This window comes from Gorilla gorilla, chromosome 2 (assembly GCF_029281585.2).
Source record: "Gorilla gorilla gorilla isolate KB3781 chromosome 2, NHGRI_mGorGor1-v2.1_pri, whole genome shotgun sequence".
NCBI lineage: Eukaryota > Metazoa > Chordata > Mammalia > Primates > Hominidae > Gorilla > Gorilla gorilla.
In genome coordinates, this window is record NC_086017.1 from 84,197,368 (window position 1) to 84,218,295 (window position 20,928).

At 37.8% G+C, this 20,928-nt stretch overlaps 1 protein-coding gene across 9 annotated transcripts in view; it reads right to left on the minus strand.

Annotated features, from left to right (window-relative positions):
- CNTN3 (contactin 3) overlaps positions 1 to 20,928 on the minus strand; it is a 383,448-nt gene that overhangs the window by 62,244 nt on the left and 300,276 nt on the right. For all 9 annotated transcript variants that reach the window (XM_063703922.1, XM_063703924.1, XM_055381198.2 and 6 more), the window contains 5 exons: positions 7,266 to 7,383; positions 6,223 to 6,381; positions 5,974 to 6,123; positions 4,346 to 4,416; positions 2,437 to 2,671 (listed from right to left, as the gene is read on the minus strand). In XM_063703922.1, the coding sequence (XP_063559992.1) occupies positions 2,437 to 2,671; positions 4,346 to 4,416; positions 5,974 to 6,123; positions 6,223 to 6,381; positions 7,266 to 7,383 (733 nt within the window). The remainder of the gene's footprint in view (positions 1 to 2,436; positions 2,672 to 4,345; positions 4,417 to 5,973; positions 6,124 to 6,222; positions 6,382 to 7,265; positions 7,384 to 20,928) is intronic.

The following is a 20,928-nucleotide window of genomic DNA, read 5'->3' on the forward strand; positions in this document are numbered from 1 at the left end:
CTGTCTTCTCCTCACCTTGTCTTTATTTCCTTCCCTTCATCTCATTCCTGCTGCTTGGGAACTTCTCTGCCCACAAATGCTACTTAGTTTTTATTTTGCCAGACAAAGGTCTAGGTTAAGTAAAGGTCATTTACACAATAAACACTGAGTGAGTACCTTGTCTAGCGAGGTCTACAGAGACAACTGAAATGTGGTGGATGGCATGCTCTTTTGAAGGAGTAGATAGAAATGCAGGTGGCTTATCACATAGCAAGAAGATTCCCCTTTGTAATAAGCACTGTTGAGATTCTATGGGGTTCACAGTGGTTCTCCCCTCTCAGGGCCCAGCTCTGAGCAGGAATCTCCCCTCCCTCAGGTGCATTTCTCTGTCAAATGATCCTGCTTCTCAGACAAGGTGGCTTGATGCTAAGATGAATTCCTGGTCTAAGGCTGGGTCTCTTAGATTTTCTCTCCTGAGAATTTGAAACTTTGTTTGGAGAGTCGAGGAGTACTTGGAGCCCATTGATCCAGTGCAGGTGCTCTAGAGGAGCAGAACCATTTTCTGAGGTTCCAGGGCTTCTCTGATTGAAGTTCTTTGTGAGGTTTGCTGCATAACTCTCCCTTGGATTCACAGAGACACCCTAGTAGATTTCACAGAAGTCTTTTGCTTCTTTCTTAGGTAAGCCCAATTCATTTTTCATGTTTGAAGAGAAAGACTTTTAGCTAACTCTGCAGCGGGAGCAAAAATGGTAAGAGGAGAAGAAAAATGAGGGAGGCAACAATGGGTAAGAGGCTGTGGCTGCCCCTCTTTTCCAGTTGCCAGCACCTAGGTCCTGGATGCACAGGTAAACCGTGTCCGAAAACTCCCTGGATAATGGCCATCACTCCCCAGACCCCTGACTTGCCCTTGCAATCCCTGGCAGCTTTTAGAAATGAGGTCTGGCTATGAATTTAAGACTCTTCTGCAAAGACTTTAATAATCCTTAAAAAAAAAAAAAATCCCTCTCAGAACTCAACCAAAAGTGAGAAGACAAGAATAGGGGCTGGGATCCGAAGAAAAATCAACTCTACTTACTATTCTTAGGAATGACAACTGCAGGCCACTTTTTGCAACTTACTGTCAGGTCTGGAGGGTAGGGGAGACACTGATATATTTCATGAGCTCAGAATGGTTAAGGGCAAAGGCCCTTGGTTAAAATACCGGCTGTACCACTTCTATTAGGAATTTTGGCAAATTTATTACTCTCTTTCACAAGGCTTCCATTTTCTCATTTGTAAATGGGAAATAATAGTGCCTATATTTTTTATTTGAAATATCAAATTAGGTAATGTCTGGCAAGTAGTAAAACTTCAATACATGTTAGTTTCTGCCATTTTTTTTTTGTAGAACTACATGAGATAGCCAATAGTTGTTGCTGATCTATGAAATGGCAATTTTGCATAATTCTTTTACCTTGATTATTTTCTAAAGCGGTCATGAGACAAAATGTAGATGTCTCAATATCTGAGACAGGTATAAAAGAAAGGCAAAGAAACAGAATGGGTCCAGAGTGAAGTATGTCTGTATCTCCACCAGCAGGTTCATATCCCTCAAACCTGCACATTGCATGTCTGTTGAATGAGATACCGCTGCTCCTGACTCTTCATCCAGTAACATCCTTTTTTCAGGCCATGGGAACCACTATACAACTTAGGACTAGGGTAGCTCCAAGGGGTATATTTTTATTACCCCAAGGTAAGGCTGTGATTTTCCTTACTTCACAAGCTGGAACGTAGGAAGTGTTCCTTATAAACAGATTTTTAAATTGATGGTTATGATCTGAGACAGGTCTCAATCAATTCTGGGATTTATTTTATCAAGGTGTTAAGGACATGCCCAGAAGAAAAAAAAAAAACACGGGTGCACAGAAACAGTCTGTGGTATGTGTCCATTTCCAAAGGTGAATCTGAGGGCTTTAATATTTAGAGTGGGCTGGAGTGGAAAGAGGAAGGGTATGGTAATCCGCATGTTGCAAGGGAAAAGGAGCAGATAGGAGGCTAATCAATTAGGTCTCCTGCTCAGTAAATCAGCACTTTACATAAGGCAAGGCGAACATAGAGTAGCTACCTGTAGAGAGATTTAACCTTTTATCTGTAGCTATCTGGTTAGGAACAAAAGGAAAGGCATTTTCTTGCATGACTTGGCTTTCAGCTTAATTTCTTCCTTTTGACCTAGTGAATTGGGGTCCTGAGGTTTTATTTTCCTTTCACGGTTACATCCCCTAACTATCCATTAAGTCTTATACTTCAAGTCATTTATGATTGATCTTTATGACTTGCACTGGGAATCTAACCACTACCTGGATGATTGTTCTTTGGAATAAATATATTTGAAGTCAAAACGAGACTCCAAATCAGTTTTTGGAGCACAAATAATTATTATTAGGTGGAACTGATACACAGTCATATTTTCCATACCTTCTTCTGCAGAGAACACTGTTGTCACTGGGCTAAATGGTCCTTCACCTTTGTTATTATAAACACCCACTTTAACTTCATATGGTGAATATGGCACGATGCTTTCATTCCTAAAGACATATCTTGGGGTGTCAGGGGATGTCACCACTGTCTGGATCCAGGTGGTAACCCCAAGAGGGCGGAAAGCAACAACATACCCAAAACCTTCACCATTCTGTAGTTCTTCAGGGACTGGCTATAAAGGAAAGACATACTGAATCACCCTTACACATAAGGGCAAGGCAAAAATGAATGCAGCTGTAATCCACAGGCATTTATTTGTAAAAGTCATCAAATAATCATCTACATTGTATTAAGCAGTTGCATGAAAAAAGGAGAAAAACATCCGTAGGAGAGTCATGTCAGCTGCTTTTAAACAGACATATGTCACCATTTCATAGCCATCCAGATAATGAACTGGAATTTTCTGTGATTATTCAGTTAGCTGATCATCTTATGGCTCAAGTCTGAGTTTCTAATAGTAAGATATACTTTCAGTTGAAAATATCTGATCTCTTAAGTCAAATAAAAATTATCTAATTCTTAATGTTGACTTTATGAGAAGAAACATTAAAATGGTGATTAAGAACAATTAAGTAAAACTGGAAAAAAAAAAAGGCCTGGTACGGTTGCTCACGCCTATAATCCCAGCACTTTGGGAGGCCAAGGCAAGTGGCCATCACGAGGTCAGGAGTTTGAGACCAGCCTGTCCAATATGGTGAAATCTCGTCTCTACTAAAAATACAAAAATTAGCCAGCCGTGGTGGCATGCGCCTCTAGTCCCAGGTACTCGGGAGGCTGAGGCAGGAGAATTGCTTGAATCTGCAAGGCAGAGATTGCAATGAGCTGATATCACACCACCCCTGGGTGACAGAGAGAGACTCCATCAAGAAAAAAAAAAAAAAAAAAAGGAAGTAAATACTAATTTATAAATTAATGAATTACATCCCTGTAACTCTAGCATTTTGGGAGGCCAAGGCAGCTCGATCATTTGAGGTTAGGAGTTTGAGAGCAGCCTGGCCAACATAGCAAAACTCCGTCTCTACTAAAAATACAAAAATTACCCACGCATGGTGGCGCATGCCTGTAATTCTAGCTATTTGGGGAGGTTGAGGTGGGAGAATCACTTGAACCCAGGAGGTGGAGGTTGCAGTGAGCCAAGATTGCACCACTGCACTCCAGACTGGGCAATAGAGCAAGACTGTCTCAAAAAAAAAGGAAAAAAATATTAATGAATTAAACTCAAAGCTATACTTGAGTCATGTCAAAAATTTTATTGACACATCATCAACATCTTCAAAAAACGCAGGTAATTCTAGTACTTTTTGACTTCCAACCTATTAACCTTTTTCCTACTGATGATGTAAACCAATGGCTGGGAGAATGGCCAGGAAAGAAACAAACTCAAGCACCTGTTGGAATAGGTGACTTCACCAGTGGGGGCTGCACAGCTGCTTGGAAAGTCATAAGGGGAGCTTGAGGGGCAACAGCCGCAACATAACTCATCTCTATGTCTACCAACCAGGTGACCCTGGGCAAATTATTTCTTATATCAGAGCCTGAGTATTTTCATCTGTAAATTGTTGCAACGATGACATGAGGAAAATACATGCTAAATGCTGGGAATAGTGGGTGGCTCAGAGAAAGTGTCAAAAAATATTAGCTACTAGGGCTACAACCACCACCACCAGCCCCACTACCACTAATCCCACCATCACCACCTGTATTACCACCAGCAGCAGCAGCACCCACCAGCCACACCCCCAGCACTACCACCACCACCTGCACCATTGGCACCACCACCTGGGAAGCCATAATGATCATGGGAACAGCAAGACCCTGATGGGGAAGATGCTGCCCAAACACTTACATCCCAGGTTATCACAAGTTCAGACCGGCTTCCGCCTCCTCCATTGACTTCAGAAGGAGGCACTTCTGGAACTATACAGGTCAGAGAAACAGAGATGAAATGGTACTTGCATTTAGTAATATTTATCTAAAAGACAATGCGATGTTTTTTTAATATTTAAAATAATTTCATCATTGACACATTATTCATACATATGTTTATGTACATATACCTATATATTATATACATTTATATATTTTTATTTACATTTGTATTATATACATGTATATACATGTATATACATGTATATAAATGTATTATATACATTTATGTATTTTTATACATTATATATTTTTATGAGATCATCAAACAACATATTTACATGAAATCATAAAAAAATTCAAAATCTCTCAAACAGTAATAAAAACATGACCAAGTTGGAAGATACTTTGCTAGTATGAGAGTTAAAACAAGAAAAAGTGATTCACCGGAGATGATGGGAAATCAATCCAGCATGAATGTTTAGCTTGTGACTGTTCCAAGTAGAATATAATTCTGAGAACAACATTGGCTATATGTAAGGATGACCCAGACTCAAACCCTCGAATCTTGTTTTGAGGTATTATTTATAAACTTCACAGGGGCATCAGATTCTCACACTGAGAACTTTAGGCTTAGTGAACCCCATGACACAGCTAGAATAGAAGTCCCATGAAGGTGGGTCTTTGGTATGGCCACAGCTGTACTTGCAATATCTAGAAAGTGCTGAGCACAGAGAGGATGCTCCCTAAAACATGTGTTGTATGAACAAATGACCAGAACACCAGGGCAAGCACAGTTCCTCTATTTCTCATATTTCCTAGCATAAACATTATGTGCATTGTTCTGAGTGAAACAGCATCATGAAAATTACTGAAACATATTTGATGACTTCCATCTTAGCTGAGTTCCTAAAGTGATATACCAGCTCTATTTCAAACTTCATTTTAGTTAATATTAAATAATATTACAGATTCTGAAAAGGCAATCTTTAGGTCTCAATTGTCCCTATAATGTGATGCTATGTACACTTTCTAGTTTGAGTTTTAATGCTAGGATATTTCTAGAATAATAAAAGCAGTCTTATGGTCTATGTGAATAGTTGTCTCACATGTAAATTCCTATCAATGATTTTTTCTTAATTCAACACTTGAAGTGACAAAATATACCTATTCATCAATTGCTTAAGCTCCTTCACTAAGCTTGGTGGCAAAATGAGATTTCCTAGCAGCAGAACTCCCAAATGTCATTATCCTACCAATTTGCCAATGCTTGTTATAAATGAAAACAGCACTTCCCCTGTTAACAGGGTAACTATGTCAGATAGTAATTATAACCTTAAGTGACAAAAACATATTCACTCACATGCACTAATGATCGTTTACAATGGACTGAACTCTTGGAAATGTCACACTACATCAGAGTCACTTACATGTGTTTCTTTTGACAAATGCCATATGGCCAGTTCTGCCATTAGAAAGGTTAGATAACTGCAACAATGGATTATTGAGGCTGACCCCCTGCTGGCCTGGAGTTCAGGGCCAAGGGAAATGGAAGTACACAGAAATCTATTAATCCATTACTCAGAAAAAAAAAAAAAAAACACTAACCTGCCTCTTCAGTTCTTACTTTTTCTGAGGGTAAACTGGGTTCTCCACCTCCAATTTTGTTACTGGCTACAACCCGAAATTCATATTCCACCCACGGGTTTAACTCAACTACAGTGGCTGTGTGCGTCTTCCCATCGATGACCTCAGGCACTACAAAGGAATATTTCAGAGGTAAGAGTCTGCCTGCTTTAGCATTGACTTGAAATCCATTTATATGTGTGCAGATGACATCTGCCTCTCCTGCTTTACCTGTTGTGACGGTTTGCCAACCCACGGAGAAAGGTGTCCGAGCCTGGATAGAATAGGATATAACTGGGCTGTGGTTGTCTTTACCTTCTTTCCAAGAGAGTTGGGCTGTTGTATCTGTAATTTCATCTACTTTCACATTTTCTGGTGGTCCAGGTGAACCTAAGGAAGGCACAAATGGAAACATTGAGTAGCAGTTCCATAAATGTCATCCTCCCCTATCAAAGAGAAGAGAATGTCACATGGCCACTTCAATATCTCTGACTTCTCCCAATTTCAGAAGAACTTAGGGAAAAGGCCATTTACCTGGTAATAGAACAACTACTTCCCTCTACTCTCCCTCCCCGCATTTCTGTTGTTAGATCTTAAATTTGGATGTTAGGCAGTAATTCCCAAACCATAATACTCTCTGATTGCAGATGATATTCACTTTTAAAAGCCTCTGTTCAGCAGGATTCCTGTACCTTTCTAAATTCAATGTCCTCTGCTTCTGGTGTGATGCCTTTCCCTTTAATCCACTGGTGTATCTCTGTAGTTCCCAATCTGATATCTAGATGTGTTTTATTTTATGACACACTCTGGTCATTTTTCAGCCCAGTAGCAAATCAGTATCCTGGGCAGCAGCTCAGGTTGGCAAATTTTCTCAGTCATTCTGAATAATCCTGATACTTTTTTTGTATTTTTAGAAAACTGTCCTACATACAATTATTCCCAAATCCTGATTATTTTGGAAGCAAACACACTGCACAATATTCTCTCTCAAATTAAATACAATCACTGAATTAATGACATGCTCAAAAACACATCAGCTTGGCAGCAGCTGTGGAATGCCAATTACAGTGAGAGCTATTTGAAGGGCAGAGTTGAGATTTTTATTTCTTTGAATTAGCACTCATCCCTATTGTCATATTCTGTGGTCTATGAGGGGGGATGAAATCAGTATTATAACTCTTATGCTCACATACTATCTCATCATGGGTTTTCCTCCAGTAAGGAATGCTGTTAAGATGTGAAGTTACAAACTCAAGGGGGCATAAATGTTTTACCTCTTACTATGAGGTCAGCAGCAGATGAAACACTGTCCACCCCCGTTTGCACCATACAAACATATTTCCCACTGTGTTTCAGCTGAATGTTTCTGATCATTAAATCACCAGATGAACTCTGTTGGGAAAACAGGTAATGAATACACTGTTATTTTTTTAAAAAACACAAAGAAGTTTGAAGTCTATGGCCAAAAACAACTACATTGCAATGAAAACTATATTTAGGGAGCAAACCAAGGTGGTATAAGAGAGTAGATTGCTACAATGGAAGGTATGGAAATATAAACAAGTTAAAAACCATACATGACTGCAGTCAAAGATTTCTGTAGCCAAATAAACAACAAGCTTCCTCCTGGGCATTTATGGTTTCAAAAATAAATAAGGGCAGAGATTACAGTCTCAGAGTCTATTTACTTGCACCAGGGTGACACTTCTTTTTATATCCACTGCTCAGTACCACATCAACTCTTTTCTCTGGTTCCAACCCCTTTGCAATTATCTGCCTGAGAAGAAGAGGGACACATGTGGGTATCTAGTGGGAGATAAATGCAGCATGACAAGCAGATTACCACGGTTGAAACACTCTTCTGAACACATTGGAGCTTAAAAAGCCTAAAGCTGTTTAATTCCTTGGCTGCAGAAGTTAGGGACAGTCAGCATGAAAGCATGAACTCCTCAATAAGAAGAAATTAAAACATTTTAAACCTTAAAAATAACAGCTAGCCGGGCGCGGTGGCTCAAGTCTGTAATCCCAGCATTTTGGGAGGCTGAGGTGGGTAGATCATTTGAGGTCAGCAGTTTGAGACCAGCCCGGCCAATATGGTGAAACCCCATCTCTACTAAAAATACAAAAATTAGCTGGGTGTGGTGGCGTGCCCCTGTAATCTCACCTATTTGGGAGGCCAAGGCACGGGAATCACTTGAACTTGGGAGGTGGAGGTTGCAGTGAGCCGAGATCAAAATCACACCACTGCACTCCAGCCTGGCTGACAGAGCAAGACTCTGTCTCCGCCTCCAAAAAATAAATAATAATAACAGCTGTCCTTAAAGACATTTTCTGGCATTCCCAAGAGCTAATTAACAGAGCAATTATATTTCTAAAAGCTCAATTGTTAAATGGACCTCATTTTAAGAGAATGTAAAATTGTGTTAATAAAATGACTAACTGCAAGCCAGTTTCACACATTAGTAAAAATATGACTTGTAATAAGTCATATGATTTCGAAACCAAAGCCCTTGGAAAATGATCATCGGTTCATGTCAGAATTGGTAAAGAGAAAGAAGCAATAAGTAGCATTTATCTTAATTAAAAGAAAAGTTTTAGTCTTGAATTTTTGTAGTATATATCGTAAGATGAATTCTACTATCCTATTTTTAGGTAATTTCCTAAAATCTTCCATAGGGTAATTTCTTAAATATTGCTTCCCATCTTTAGGATTCTTAATGGGTTGCATGTTCTCTGTTAGTTGTAGTGCATAGTTTTACATGAAATTTGTGAGAACTGGAAGAAGACAGATGGGAAATGATTGATAGTTGTAATTAAATGATAATCCAGAAACTGTTAAGCTGCATGTTTTACTTTCATCAAGTTAAAACTTTTTTCTTTCCCTCTCTCCCTCTCCTTCTCCTAGGGTTATTTAGAAATGTATCCCCAGGACAAAAACCTTTAATGCTTGCTGACCTTTAGAAACTCTTAGGTCTTACGAGCTTCATATACTCATAGGAGGTTGATTATCACTTCTATGGAAATCTCTTATTTTCGGTGAAAAACTGTTACTATTAAATGCCATCTAAGGCATTGGGGTAAGGTTGTTATTCTTGCCAACCTTTATTTGCTTATTTTGAAGGCATCTGGTTAAAAGAGAATTGTGTCAGGACTTTATGTCCTCACATATCTGGATACACCTTTTAGGCACAATGGCTGGCTTTGTTTCTTGAAGGAGTAAGGAAAAGTTTGGTGGTGGACTTTTGACTTCTGTTCACTCTTGGCACTGACAGGTGAAGACAAATAGCTGCATCATAAAAAATGAGGCCATCTTCCTAAAGAAATGTAGTCAGGGGAAATATAATTTTTAATTATCCTTTTGCACTGCACAGTAGAAAAAGGAAGCAATTAACTAAAACAAGTAGAAATGGAAATGATTTTTTTCAGCCCCAACATGGAATTGAGTGTATGAATACATAAAAGGAGAATACAATTTGACAGATAATAAGAGAGATCCTCTCCTTATTTTTTGTCTCCATTAATAAAATATATTTGTATTATTCCTCTTCTAATGCTATCTCTCTCCCACTCTATGATCTTTTAAGGGAGCACTACATAGAGACAAGACTTATCTTAACAAAAGCGCATCCATTGCTTGCTACATTAGATTCATTCAAGGACACAGAAGTGTCTAACACATGGCCCTTGCTTTCCAGGATGTAAACTCAAGTCAGGGTAAAAAGGTGGTGTAAACATGTGAAACAAGTTATGTTTACAAATTTAGAAAGTGTAATCCACAAAGGTTAAATAAAATCACATGGCATATGCCATGTGTAGACGACGGTAAAATGAAAGTGACAGACATTTCCAAGTTCTGCTGAAGATGTGGAACTGGAACTCTTATTGCTGAAAGGAGTGTAGATTTGGTACAATTACTCTGGACAATTGTTTAGAAGCATCTACGAAGCCAGGACATACATATAATTTATGACCCATCAATTCCATTCCTAAGTATATGCCCTACAGAATGGCATGCATCTGTCTACCAAAAGACATTTTTTACAAGAATGTTTATAATTATTATCCATAATAGCTAAAAATAGAAACAACCCTATAACCGTAGAATGGACAAATAGGTAGTGGAATAATCATTTAACAAAATGCTATTAGGCCATGAAAATGAATGAACTGCAACTACACAGATCAACATGGTTGAGTTTCAAAAGCATGAAGGATATAAACCAGATGGAAAGGAGTATTTGATCATGACCAATCATATGAGAAGGCTGGATTGTGGCTACCTTTGGAGGTATGGTAGTTTTGGGATGAAGCACCATGAGGACACCTAGGATGTGGGTCATCTTCTGTTTCTGTTTTCAGTGCTGGTCACTTGAATGTGCTCATTTTGTGAAAATGAATTGGGCTATCCTCTTATGACTTGTTCATTTCTTGGTAGAATGCAATGCTTACCAAAATGCAGTTATGATTATGCACAACTATGCCCCTTAATGCTCAGCTTTCAATAGGGTCATAGATGGGAGAAGTCAAGTAAGATGACTGTAATTCCAAACTCCAACTTCTTTCATGGGAATTAAACATTTAATAATAGTAATTTAATTAAAATGTTATTAGCATATCTTATCATTTCTTATCAAGATGCAATTGAGTATTCCCAGGCATTTAAGAAAAAAAGGTAAAAGAAACTCCAAAAGGAAGTTTCACTTATGTCAAACTAATTCTTTCCCCCATCAATTTGTCATTGTTAGAGAATATAGTTAGTCATGAATTAAATGTGATAAAGGATGTGAGAGAGAAATGTCCAAAAAAAAAAAACTCGGTAAAATTAGTTGAAATGCGATGAAATAGTCCTAGATGGATTATTTACCATATTTATAAATAAACTTGCATCTAATATTTAGAAATAATAAGAAACATATTTGCCATTCTTTAGAGTATAAAATAATTCAAGTAACACAACACTAACCATCTTTGGGCAAATTCTTAGAAACACTAATAATACTTTGAATAAAAAATAGCTTATCTGTTAAATTAGTTTGTCTTTGTTTGCATTATTTTCCGAAACTTCCTTTTTCCCCACCTCCTCAAGCAGGAAGGGACCAGAATTGAGAAGGTGCAAATTCATAGCTTTATTTTCTTCTCCTCATATCTCTATTTTGCTCAAAACTTCCCCTCAAAGCCCACTAGTGTAATTCTGTTTTCCAGAAAGCACATCTTTTTTTCTGTGCTGCTGTCCACAATTTACTCAGGAAAGGAGTTTTTGGAAGCGAGAGAAGTCTATTCCAGTATCTTACGTAGGAGTGTAAGAAGTAGGATATGATCCTCTAAGTCATACAAATTGAGTTCCTTTTTCAAAGCACCACTTATTAAAAATAAGATCATTCATTCAAAAACTGTTTATAAAGTAACTATTCTACTTTAGTTGCTGGGAATACGATGCTGAAGGCAAGAAAAAAGAAACAGTCCTTATGTTCATAGGGCATAGAGTTGGAAGACAGGCATTAATGAAACGACTACACAAATCAATGTAAAATTATAATGTAATGTAAACTCAAAGTACATTGGGGGAATCTAGAACTTTTTGGGGTTTCAGTGAACTGCTCATTGAGCTAAGATTTAACATATATATGAGCAGAAGTTGTCCAGGAAAAGTGGGTAAAAAAATAAACTACACTAGGGTACTCAGGCATGTGCAAAGACCTAAGCTAGGTAAGAACACGGTTTATTTGAGTAACTCAAGAAGGAGAGCTGAATGGGGTGGACAGGGGATAGGGATGTCAGGGGTAGAGTTAATCCACAAATAGTTAATCTGTCCCCAGAAAATAAAAAGTTCACTGTAGCTGACTTCAAGTTCATATTTACATCTTAATGACAGTAATATTTTTTCTTTTTTGTAGTTTTACAATATCTACTAAACTTAGCTAGGATTACTTTATTAGTCAATTATTTGTCCATCTAATCATACAGGTTTGTCTTAGGAAAAAAACAAATCATATTTCCATAATATGTTACAAGTACTAACAGTAAATGGATTTGTAAGCCAAAGCATCCTTGAAATAAATGCTAAGGGAAAAGCCAGTGTGTATCAAATGAAATAGGAGAGGATATGATTAACTTTTCCCCTGTATTTTCTTAGATGATGACACTAATGGAATTTTTGATGTAATTTAAAAACCACTCTGCACTAAAGAAAGAAAACACTACCTGATTTGATAACCCATACCAGATAAAAATAAACAAGCAGAAAGATCATCACTAATTACAGGTAGGCTGAAAATACATTGTGATATCTACCACATGCTAAAATCAAGGTTTAAAATAAACTTTGGAATTAGGGGAACCTCTTGAACCTTGCAAATATTGTACAAACTTTCAGTATAATAAATTATAAGCAAAAAATGAATTCGCTAGTAAGCACTCTCAATGTAAATGCTGCCGCTGGACTGCCAAGAAGCATAATTTTCCAGTTTAAGAAAAAAAATTACATTTTGATGGCTATTTGGAACCGAGGTTGAGTAAGCAGTCCTCTTTTTTTATGACTTTACACAGCCTGTTATTGCAGTACTTCCAATATTAATCATTCATTCCTTCACTGGGTTGCCTTCCAAACCCTGACATTACATGTAAATCATCTCCAGGTGCCTTGAAAACAGTTGAACCTGTAAGTTCCTTCTGGAACCTGGTTGGCGTTTTCCTCTGTAAGACTCCTGGAAGGAACAGGTGGTGACACGGCCCACCTCTGCATTTTTGACTACACAGATTAAACCTTACCCCCACCAATGCCAAATGGCTGCATCAAGTTCACCTTCGTTACTAATGTACGCTGCTCATCCAAAAAACAGAAAGAATTGGCAGTCACTGAAACATGAAAACAGGCCCTAACATTGTAAACAGTTTTAATTTTTCTGACTGATTACCAGTTTCAACTGTCACATGGCTGTCTGAACAGGTGATATTTAAGACAGGTAAGATGCAATCAGTTAATATCAAAATTTGCTTGACTTTCTTGGGTACCAATAAACTGGAATAATTGCTCCATTACAGGATTTTGAGTCCCAGCTTGTTCCATCGTAAGTGTTTTAAAAGAGTGACACATCAAAGATCACAAAAACTTGGCTGAAGGCACTTCATGCCTATTTTAGGTTGTGTCAAGTGCCGCGGTGCCTCAAAGGTATCTGCTTTTTAATTTCAACATCAAGTTCATATTAACAACTTGGGAATTTTTTTTTTTTTCTGGCCAGTGCGATGTGTTGATTTTGATGGAGTAAGAATTGGTGATCTCAGGATGCCTAGTCTGCTGTCCCAGCAATCTTAACCCAGTGTTTTCTACACTTAAATCATTAGAGTCACGTCTTCACAATTGTTTTTGCCATATCCTGGTACCAAATGTTCTATTATTACTTAATTTTTCTTAAACTGATTAACTTTCTTCAACTTAATGTGGAAATTGACATATAAAATGTATATTTTTATCCTAAATGGAAATCTGCTCACCAAAATAATAGTTACCTAGCAAAATTAATATAATGAGTAGAAAATTATATAAATAGACACTGTCCAAAATAATTTAAATGCTCACTAAGCTGGACACTGTCAAAGTCCCTGAGCCGGAGACTTTTGCTCTGTTAATTAAAGATTAGCAAGTATTAGAAAATAGCTAATGACAGGCCTAATATCATGTTTAACCATTTATTTATTTATTATTTATTTATTTATTTTTGAGATGGAGTTTCACTCTGTCACCCAGGCTGGAGTGCCGTGGCATGATCTTAGCACCCTTCAACCTCCGTCTCCTGGGTTCATGTGATCCTTCCACCTCAGCTTTCCGGGTAGCTGGGATGACAGGCATGTGCCACCATGCCCAGCTAATTTTTGTATTTTTAGTAGAGATGGGGTTTCACCATATTGGCCAGGCTGGTCTTGAACTCCTGACCTCAAGTGATCCACCTGCCTTGGCCATTCTCCTTGATTTAATCTAAATGATTGAAATAAAATTGAAAGTAGAATGACTCTCTCATTCTATATTATATTATTTAATGCTACCTGTTGAGTACAGAGTCTGTGTTTTGAAAAACACTGTGCTATCCAGTTTGCTAAACCCATTAGTTCTCAGTGCTGGCTGTACTGTAAATTTACCTGGGAAATCTTTTTAAGAAAATACCAGAAACACCTAGGTCACATCCAGAACAATTAGAAATTAAAATGGACTAGAAAGAGGAGACTCTCTAGGTGATTCCAATGAGCAGTTAGGGTAAAAAAATTATTAAACCTCCTGGGATACTGCATTCCTCATCTTTACTCTTCTTGAAGGTATAAAAGACTTCAGATAATTGCTCTGATTTCTCCTAACTCTAATAATCTAGGTAGGCTGTGTAGGCTGTATACTGCTGAACTCATAAGCTGAAAGCAATACTCTTATACATATTTTCACCTTGAGAGATGGGCAAGAAAACTAGTATTTGTGAAACAGGTACTATGTGTCAAGCACAAGGCTCATTTCCTTGACATGACATTGCCTTGGTGTGCTCATCATAATTTTAAAAGCAACAGTCATTGACATAATTCAACATGGTGATAAATTGCTATAGATACATACATAAATTTACTGCTAATCAACCTCAGTCATTCTACGATTACTCTTGATTGATGTGACAATTCTTGCATTGAATTAAAATATTTCAAGTCAAAAGAGCTTACTCTGGGTAACAGTTTAACTTGTGGATCAAATCTCATTATTTTTGTCTTACCTTTATATTGCAAGTATAGAGAGTAGATCTGCCTCTTGTAGAATGATATGAATGTTACATAAGAGAAAAGAAACACACTGATATGAAGGAATAAAGAGCCATTGTTTCATAGAAACTTGATCATGTTATGCCAAATGCCATTCGAGTTTCAATTTACTTTGAGTTTCAATTACTATTGCTATATAACAAATTACCCCAAACCTTAGTGGATTAGAAAATGATCATTTTTTTTCTGCTCAGTAATGTGTAAGTTGAACAGGCATCATTGAGGACTCATCTCCATTGGACACTTCACTAGGTGGGGGGCTTGATTGGAAACTGGCAAGCTTGTTTATTTGACCAGCAAGTTGGCATTGGCTGTTGGGAGTTCAGCAGGACCAGTGGGCTGGGACCTTGGTTCCTATTGAGAAGGACCTGTCCACAGATGCATAGGGTTCTTAATACTATAGTGGCTGGATACCAAGAGTAACTGTGCTAGTGGAACAAGGTAGAAGTGCATACATTTTTAGAAACTAGCTTCAGGAATCATACCGCATCACTCCTATTGTTTTTTATTGGTTAAGACATTCACAAAAGTATACTAAATTTCAGGAGGAGAGGGATAGATTTTACTACTTGGTAGGGAGCAGTGTTAAAGTCATGCTGCAATAAGAGCATGCTGGATAAGATATGTTGCTGCAGCCATCTTTGGAAAACACAATCTTCCACAGCCTTCCAGATCCATTTTGCACCTACCATACTGCCTCTGCCTTGGGCAGCTGACCTATATGGACCAAAGGGAAAGGTTCCCTTATACTCTACCAGTTTCTTAGGATCCTCTTACAAGATCTGAGGGAGAGAGGACAGTGAGTTTAGGGTATTTATTCGCCAAGGTTCATCCTTGCAGGCTCTTTTGAGCTGACTGTGCCAAGAATCCAAGATAGGTTATTTATTTATTTAAAGCAAAACTCTGGATAGACACCCTTCAATTTGTGTCAGTAGCCTGTGTGTAAACCAGAGAAAGAACTCCCAATGGCTCAGAGAGAATAAATTTATACCTCTCCCAGGAGAGTCGCTCCCAAAGAGATCACACTATTTTTAATACAATCACAGACCTATGTAGTCTGGCAATTCTCTTGATACTTCAGAAGTGTGAATTTTTCATCTCAAAGTCATATTGAAAAAGATAAAGAAGGAAAGACTAGGTTTGATATCAGCTGTGACTATCGATAGACTATTTTCCCAGTAAAGTGCATGATCTAAAATTTTAAAGTTAGGATAAGAAAAAAAAGGTTTAGAAAATCAGAATGTTTTCCATAAAAATAATTTAGAAAACCCAATCCACCTAAAATTCCTGAGTCTTTTAGTCTAAACTTTTAAATAGCCCCAAATGAACCATTTACTATTCACTTTCTTAATCATGTTCAGATCAATTAAATGTTATAATTAAATGTCATGCCTTGCAAAGTAGAATGATTTTCTTTCTGAAATTAGAGCAAACCATCTAAGCCAGCATGAACAGTTCCATCTCAATAAAGAGACAAGTAACCCAAATAAAAAATGGGCCAGCTACCCTGACTTTTGGTTTCTGATGGGCATGTAAGGAACTTAGAAGATGTCACTCTCTCCTAACAACAAACAAAGACCTGAACAAACTGAAAAATCAACAACTAATTCTTAGATCTGGCAGAGAAGCGAGGTCATAGGACAAACGGCTTCCCCTTAATCAGACAGACAGGTGGATACAGATAATCACAACTTGGAGTAGAAACATCCCCAAGAACCAGTGCTGGGCAGGAAAACATGAACTATAATTGAGTAATTGCTGGAAGTTCAGTGTGGACAATTGCGTGAGTTAAAACTCCACGAAGAGCCAATCATAGGGGGTGCTGCACACTTGTGTTAATTTTGCCTCAGAGAGTTCTACTGGGTCCTCACAGTGAATATTGGAAAAAAAAAAATCCCCTCATGTTTCTGGTAGTTGTGGGGGGAAAACAGACCATTTTGAGACACATTAGAACATTCTGTTCTTAAAAAGCTCTGACCTCAGGCCGGACGTGGTGGCTCACACCTGTAATCCCAGCACTTTAGGAGGCCGAGGCGGGCAGATCACGAGGTCAGGAGATCGAGGCCATCCTGGCCAACATGGTGAAACCCTGTCTCTACTAAAAAAAATACAAAAAACTAGCCAGGCGTGGTGCCGGGTGCCTGTAGTCCCAGCTACTCGGGAGGCTGAGGCAGGAGAATGGCGTGAACCCGGGAGGCGGAGCTTGCAGTGAGCTGAGATTGCACCACTGCACTCCAGCCTGGGTGACAGAGTGAGACTCCGTCTCAAAAAAAAAAAATGCTCTGCCCTCAGCAGCTACGGCCTAATCTGCTGGGGTTTTCTAAGAGTCTAGGAGGGGAGAAAAATAGCCAACTCCAGGCCCCTTAAGCCATCCTGTTCCACGTAAGAAGGGACAAAGGCTGAGAAGCACTGGTGAAGTTCACAGTCTAGGGGCATAAGTTCATTAGAAGACTGAGACCTACTCATAGGACTACAACATTCTTTCCCTCACCCTCACACCTTACCATTACATTACTAGAGGCTTATCTGTGGCAGTCCCTTTTACCCAGTATATCACATCTGCCTTTCAACAAAAAATTACAAGGCATACTACAAGGCAAAAATACATAGTTTGAAGAGACTGAACAAGCATCAGAACAAGAGTAAGATATAGCAGGAATGCTGGAATTATGAAACCAGGAATTTTAAAATTCTATGATTAATGTGTTAAGGGATTTAGTGAAAAAATAAACAAACATGTAAGAAAAGATGGATAAGGCAAGCAGAGAGATAGACATTCTAAGAATCAAAAACAAAAAAAAGGTTAGAGATTGAAAACACTTTAACAGATATAAGGAACGACTTTGATTGGCTTATTAATAGACTGGGCATGGTTGAGAAAAAATTTCTGAGCTCAATGATACAAAAATAGAATCTTACAAAACAGAGAAAAACAGACTGAAAAAAACAGAACAGAATATGCAAGAACAATGGAACAACTACCGAGGGTATAACATACACATAAGGGAAATATCAGAAAGAGAAGAAAGGGAGAAAGGGAAAAAAGCAATTTTTGAAGCAATGGTGACTAAGAGTTTCACTCTAATAATGTCAGATACAAAATCACAGATCTAGGGAGCACAGAGAACACCAAGTAGAATATATGCCCCCAAGAAAACAGAAAGTCACAAAAACTAAAACAAGCAAACAAAACCCAAGAAATAAAACACCTTGGCATACCACAGAAAATGAAAGATTAAAAAAAAAAGAATTTTGTAAAAAGTGAAAATTTTAAAAAACACTTTTTCCATAGAGAGGTGTGGGAGCCATAGACTCTTGGGTCCCTAAATGCTTGCTTAGAAATCACTGACATGAGGCAGTTGATTAATAGAGAAAAGACATACAAATTTATTTTCTGTGCACACGTGGGAGTCTTCTGTATGAAGACCCAATTTCCAAATGGGTCACAGAAATTTATATACCATTTTGAGGTTACGGAAAGAATGATGGCTTAGTAAAACAGGTTATGGAAGGTGGGAGAAGTGTCTGGATGGCAAAGCTGGCCTTGTACGTACACGAAGCCTCCCTCAGAAAGAATAGATGATACATGTTTCATTTCAGACTTCTAAATGTGTCAGACCCTCAATCTCTCCTGGATCTGGGGAAAGACATAGAAAGGGAAAGGGGCATGACTGCATTAATGGAGATTATCTAGAGATCCAAATTTTCCCCATTTACTACAACAGCTTTGCAAAGCAGTTTTGTGGAGATGGCCAAGCAGTACCCATTTCAAAATATGTCAAATAAATATATTTTGGGGAAAATATTTTAATTTCCTTCAACACTAACCCCATTCATGAGGGCTTTACCCCAGTGCCCTATTCACTTCTAAAAGTCTCCACCTTCTAAGACCACTACTGTGGGAGTTAGGATTTCAACATGCAAATTTTGAGAAGACACAAATATTTAGACATAGCAACATGCTATGAAATGAGAAAAAATGCAATCATATAAAATTCTCAATTAAACCACAAATGGCAGGAAGTGAGGAAGGCAAAAAAGGAACAAAGAACAAGATAAAAAATAGAAAACTGTAAGAAATATGATAGAAATTAATGCAGATATCTCAATTACTACTTGAATATCTATAATCTAAATGCATCAATTAAAAGATAGAAATTGCCAGAATGTATCAAAAAGCCTAGACCCAATTACATGTTGTCTACAAAAACCTATGTTATATATGAAGACTCACATAGATTAAAAGGGATAGTGAAATATGATTGTACTAATCAAAAGACAGCAGTAGTAGCTATATTAATTTCAAATATAGCAGAATTCAGATTAAGGAAAGTTGTCAGGGCTAATGAGGGGCATTACATAATAAAGGGACACTCCAAGAGGATGTAACAATTCTTTACATGTATTTACCTAACAAAAGAGCATCAAAATATGTAAGGCAAATACAGATAGAACTTCAAGGAGAAACAGAGGAATCCAGTATCATATTTGGAGACTTCAGCACCTCTCTATCAAGAATGAACAGATCCAACAGGCAGAAAACAAGTAAAGACTTAGTTGACCGCAACAGTACCTTCAATCAATTGTATATAATGGACATCTATAGACTACTTTATCCAACAGCATTGTCAGAGGCATTTGAATCAGAGTGACTCCATCTTGAGTCACAGCCAAAGTAAAATGAGGCTGAGACCTTCTGTACTGCATTCCCAGGAGGTCAGGCATTCTTATTCACAGGGTGAGACAGGAGGTTGACACAAGATACGGGTCACAAAGATCCCATTGGTAAAACAAAAATGTAGTAAAGAAGCCAGCTGAAACCTATCAAAATCAAGATGCCAATAGAAGTGACCTTTGGTCATCCTTGCTGCTTGTTATACCCTAATTATAATGCATTAGCATGCTAAAAGACACTCCTGCCAGTGCCATGACAGTTCACATATGCCATGGCAACATCTAGAGGTTACCATATGTGGTCTAAAAGGAAGAGGAACCCTAAGTTCTGAGGAGCTGCTGTCCCTTTCCTGGAAATCTCATGAATAATCCATCCCTTGTTTAGCATATAATCAGTAAACAACCATAAAAATAGTTATCCAGCAGATCTCGAGGCTGCTCTGCCTATGGAGTAGCCATTCTTTGTTTCTTCCCTGATAAACTTGTTTTCTCTTTACTCTGTGGACTCACCCTAAATTCTTTTCTTGCACAAGAATTAAGAACCCTCTCTTGGGGTCTGGATTGGGATTCCTTTCCAGTAACAACAGCAGGTTATACATTTTTCTCAAGCTCATATGGAATGTTCACCAAGAAAGACCACATACTGGGCTAGAAAACATACCTTAAAAATGTAAGTGTATAAAAAATTCATACAATGTCTCCTCTCAGACCATAATAGAATTAAACTAAAAATCAATAACAGTAGCTAGAAAATCCTCAAATACTTGGAGATTAAATTACACTCTTCTAAATAACACATGGATCAAAGAAAAAATCTCAAGTGAAATTGAAAAAGATCTTGTGGTGCTGGGATAATTGGTTATTCATAGGCAGAAGAATGAAGCTGGACCCTTCCCTATCACCATACACAAAAATTAAGTCATGACGGATTAAAGACTTAAATGTAAGAAATGAAACCATAAAAATCCTAGGAAACACCCTATGAAAATATTTTATAGGGAAATACCCCATAAAAACATAGAAAATACTCTTTTTAATACTGGCCTTGGCAAATAATTTATTACTATGTCCTCAAAGGCAATTGCAACATAATCAAAAATTGACAAGTGGGACCTAATTAAACTAAAGAGCTTCTGCACAGCAAGATAAATGATCAAGGGCATAAACTTACAGAATGGGAGAAAATACTTGCAAACTAAGTATCCAATAAATGTCTAAGATTCAGAATCTATATGGAGCTTAAATCGACAATCAAAAACATAACCCTGGTAGGAAGTGGGCAAATAACATGAACAGACACTTTTAAAAAGAAGACATACGAGTGGCCAAAAAACATACGAAAAAATGCTCATCATCACCAATCACCAGAGAAATGCAAATCAAAACCACAATGAGATACCATCTCACACCAGTAAGAATGGCTTTTGTTAAAAAGAAAAAAAATAACAGATGATGGCAAGGTTGTGGAGTAAA